The sequence below is a fragment of the Nestor notabilis genome, unplaced genomic scaffold, assembly GCF_000696875.1.
Source record: "Nestor notabilis isolate BGI_N333 unplaced genomic scaffold, ASM69687v1 scaffold9304, whole genome shotgun sequence".
In the NCBI taxonomy this organism is placed as follows: Eukaryota; Metazoa; Chordata; class Aves; order Psittaciformes; family Psittacidae; genus Nestor; species Nestor notabilis.
Window position 1 is genome coordinate 3,429 of NW_009925132.1, and position 3,315 is coordinate 6,743.

At 40.8% G+C, this 3,315-nt stretch overlaps 1 protein-coding gene across 1 annotated transcript in view; it reads right to left on the reverse strand.

The window, feature by feature from the left end:
- LOC104404473 (nuclear distribution protein nudE homolog 1) overlaps positions 1-1,708 on the reverse strand; it is a gene marked incomplete at its 3' end in the record, with an annotated part of 4,961 nt that extends 3,253 nt beyond the window's left edge. The window contains exons 1-2 of the mRNA XM_010012908.1: positions 1,585-1,708; positions 396-549 (exon numbers count right to left, since the gene is read on the reverse strand). Coding sequence (XP_010011210.1) covers positions 396-549; positions 1,585-1,670 — 240 coding nt within the window. The remainder of the gene's footprint in view (positions 1-395; positions 550-1,584) is intronic.
- Positions 1,709-3,315: the final 1,607 nt, after the last annotated feature.

Genomic DNA, 3,315 nt, shown 5'->3' on the forward strand with positions numbered 1-3,315 from the left:
GTAAAACCAGTTTAAAACAAGTTACTTGTCTTATGTAATGCAAAAACGCAGCTGGAATGTTTGTATCTTGATTGCTCTGCAGTATTATCTGTGTCTGCACAATGCAGACAGCAAGAAAGCCATGAACAAAAGCACTAAGTAAATGGAAGAAGGAACTGAACAGCAGCTCAGATATGTTCATGCTTGCTCTCCACTCTACTGCAAACAACTTTCTCCTGTCTCAAATCTATCCTGACAAATAGTGGCAACCTGCCAACAAGGGTTCAGGAACATTACAGAGATATGCAGCATCCTCAAAGCAGACAACAGATCAGGCAAGCTGAACCTGCACATGCCTGTCTAATTCACCTTTGCACTTCGGGTGTACAGATACTGTATGAACCATCCACTCTTACCTTAACTGACTCCAGTTCCATTCGCAGACGATTGTTTTCTGACAGAAGGTCTCTATTTCTGGACTCTGTTTGCTGCAGCTGGGTCTCCAGTTCAGCTTCATACTCTCGACTCCCTTCTTGAAATTCACGCAATTCCTCCTGTGTATTCTCAGCACTAGAGAGCAATTCCAGCAACAGAACTCATCATAATGAACAGGGGGAAAAAGAAAAAATCTCTCTTGTACACACAGGGTTAAAAAAAGAAAAAAAAAAAAAAATGCCCTTTAACATAGAAGGCTCTATGCCCTTCTCCAACATATATATTCAAAAGGAAGAGAAGACCATAGGCAAATGTTTTTCCATCAAGCATGGAAAACCACCCCACAGCAAACTGGTAAATTAAAAAATAAAAAAAATAAAAAAAATAAAGAAAAAAAAAAAGGAAGCCCAAATAAATAGGAAAATCTCAAAGTCTGTCTTAACACTATAGGTGCTGAAGACACTTGGAGTCTTTTTAGCATGTACATTATCCACTGCCATCTGTGTATTTAACCTGCTATTCAATTATTTATTTGAAAATATCAAAGCCATTTTTTATTAGCAATAAAAAGCTAGGAGAAAGATGGAAGATGTTCTTATATTCTATTGAAATATCCTCCAGCAAGCCAAACCAGCAGCACTGAAAGGTCTGAACACCTGGACTAAGAAAGGACCCAAGATCAGCATCTAAAAAGTTTGGATTTTTTTCACCCTTTACTGCATTTAAAGCAACATACCAAGCTAAAGTATGTCCAGTCCCAGCCAGGGATCCTCCTCTGTTTACATGGTGTCAAACCATTCTTGATCCACACAGAGGTGAATCAAGCATCTCTGCAACGGCCCAGATCATCCACCCCCAACGAGGTTCTGCAGCGAGTTACATTCAGCCCAGCTGCCCAGAAACTGCAGTCAGAGGCATAATTTCAGTACACAGTCCTAACTCAAACTAGAGCAGAGATCAACACCAGCAGTACCATAGAGCATAGATTCACTGCTCAAATAAGCATAAAGGACTCTGGGCTGCTGTAGTTTATGCAGAAGCATTGCTACTGCTACCAGACAAGATAGCTGAACTGCCTTGAATATACTTCCCTGTGTGGTGCTACCTGTCTTTGCATGCAGTGTTATGCACCCTATCCAACAATTTAGAGGAATGAAGCCACTGCCTTACCACTGCTTGTATTTCATAGCCAACTCTTTCCAGTATCTGGTTTCCTCTTCCACTGAACTGAAGTTAAGTCCTTCTGAGTCTTCCATTATGAGTCCTCAAAATTTAAAACTCCGGTTTCATTTTTCAACCCCTGGAAAATTAAAGGATCAAGTGTAAGAACTAATGCAGTGAGTTACCTCAGTATTTTTTGCTGCAGAGCAGTGCACACCTCCTCCCAGAAGGTCACTGCACACCTGGAGACCATGCTGAAAATCAGCCTTTACAGGGCTCTGTCAGATATATCATAAATGTTAAAGAATCTTTTATTTCTGAGTAATCAGGTCCTTTTCCCCAGTTCTCAAAAGGCTGCCGCATGCTTACATCACATCCTCAGCAGCGAGCACCTTCCCTACCCTCTGACTATATAGCATGGAGCACCAAATCTCAAACTTCAGCTGCAGCTGCACCCACGGACACAGAACACAAGTGAAACAGAAGAAACCTCAGCCACAACTTCAGCTCCAAAGACAGTGCAATTAAGGTCAATTGCAACAACCCTAAAGACACTTATGAAATTAAAAAGAAACTTCAGACACAGATAAGGTGCTCAAGATTTCTTGTGTTAACATTTCCAGGAACACCAAAGCTTTTTATGGACTTAACTGTTTGACACATGGAAAACTTCTTTCTAGGTCAACATAGGAAAGCTACCCAATTTTAAAAGCCTAAAATATCACAATCCATGTAAGGCAGAGAGGCACCATATATTGTGATACCTCAGAGAGCCATGGGAGAAAGGAGCCCCAGAAATTCCCAGGGAAATGAGAATAAAAGCTCTGCAGAGGTTTTAGTGGGATAATACCACCTGGCTGGACTAGGTATGCAGACAGATTTCAGCAACCCAGTGAGCAATCCAGACTACCCAGCTGTCTCTGTGCCAGCATAAACCCAGTCATGGGACATAGTCCCAAATGGAAAGAACAAATGAATGAGTGACAGGGGAGTCAAGAATCTTAAGTTGGTCATTCCTGCCTGAAGTCTCAAATACCTAGACACCAGAATTAAATAAGTGCCCTCTGATGTGTGTGATGCGCTATAACAAACAGGTCATTAGCAAACGTCATTTTACACGAGTTTGTTATGACAATGGAGAAACAGCAAGCCTAATGCTCTGGACAATCTGCCCATGTCCAACCCTGGGTGAGGCAAAAATTCCACATAAACATTACCAATTTAATAGAAATCCAAATAGATCAAGAAGAGTAAATAAAGGTGGAATCAAACAATATGTGACAAAAGCAGTTGTCCGAAAATTGTACAGCTGAAATCTAATGACTGAGGAAACAGAGTTGTTCTACCACGTTTCAGCACCAGAACTACGGAGCAAAACATTTCCTAGAGGTAACCCTCACAGAATAAAGAGTGGAAAAAAATAGCCAAAGCCTTTGAAGATCATATAGATCATACATCCCACCTTCTGCTCTTATTTATGATATTCAGGAGATGCTGGAGTAGACCTTCTGAGCAGCATATCGTAGCTAAAGAAAATGTGCACCTATTGCCCACTGAACTTGATTGAAAAAATTAGTCATAAACTGTGTTGTGAGTTTCCTCTCCAGAGAATCACCTGGTTTAAACAGGATTAACAGCCATCTATCTAGCAACTCTACCAAGACAAACGTAAGTAGTTCTTAACCTCTACAATAAACAACAGTATCAAGTACTCAAAGTAGTCTGGCAATCTAAAGCCCA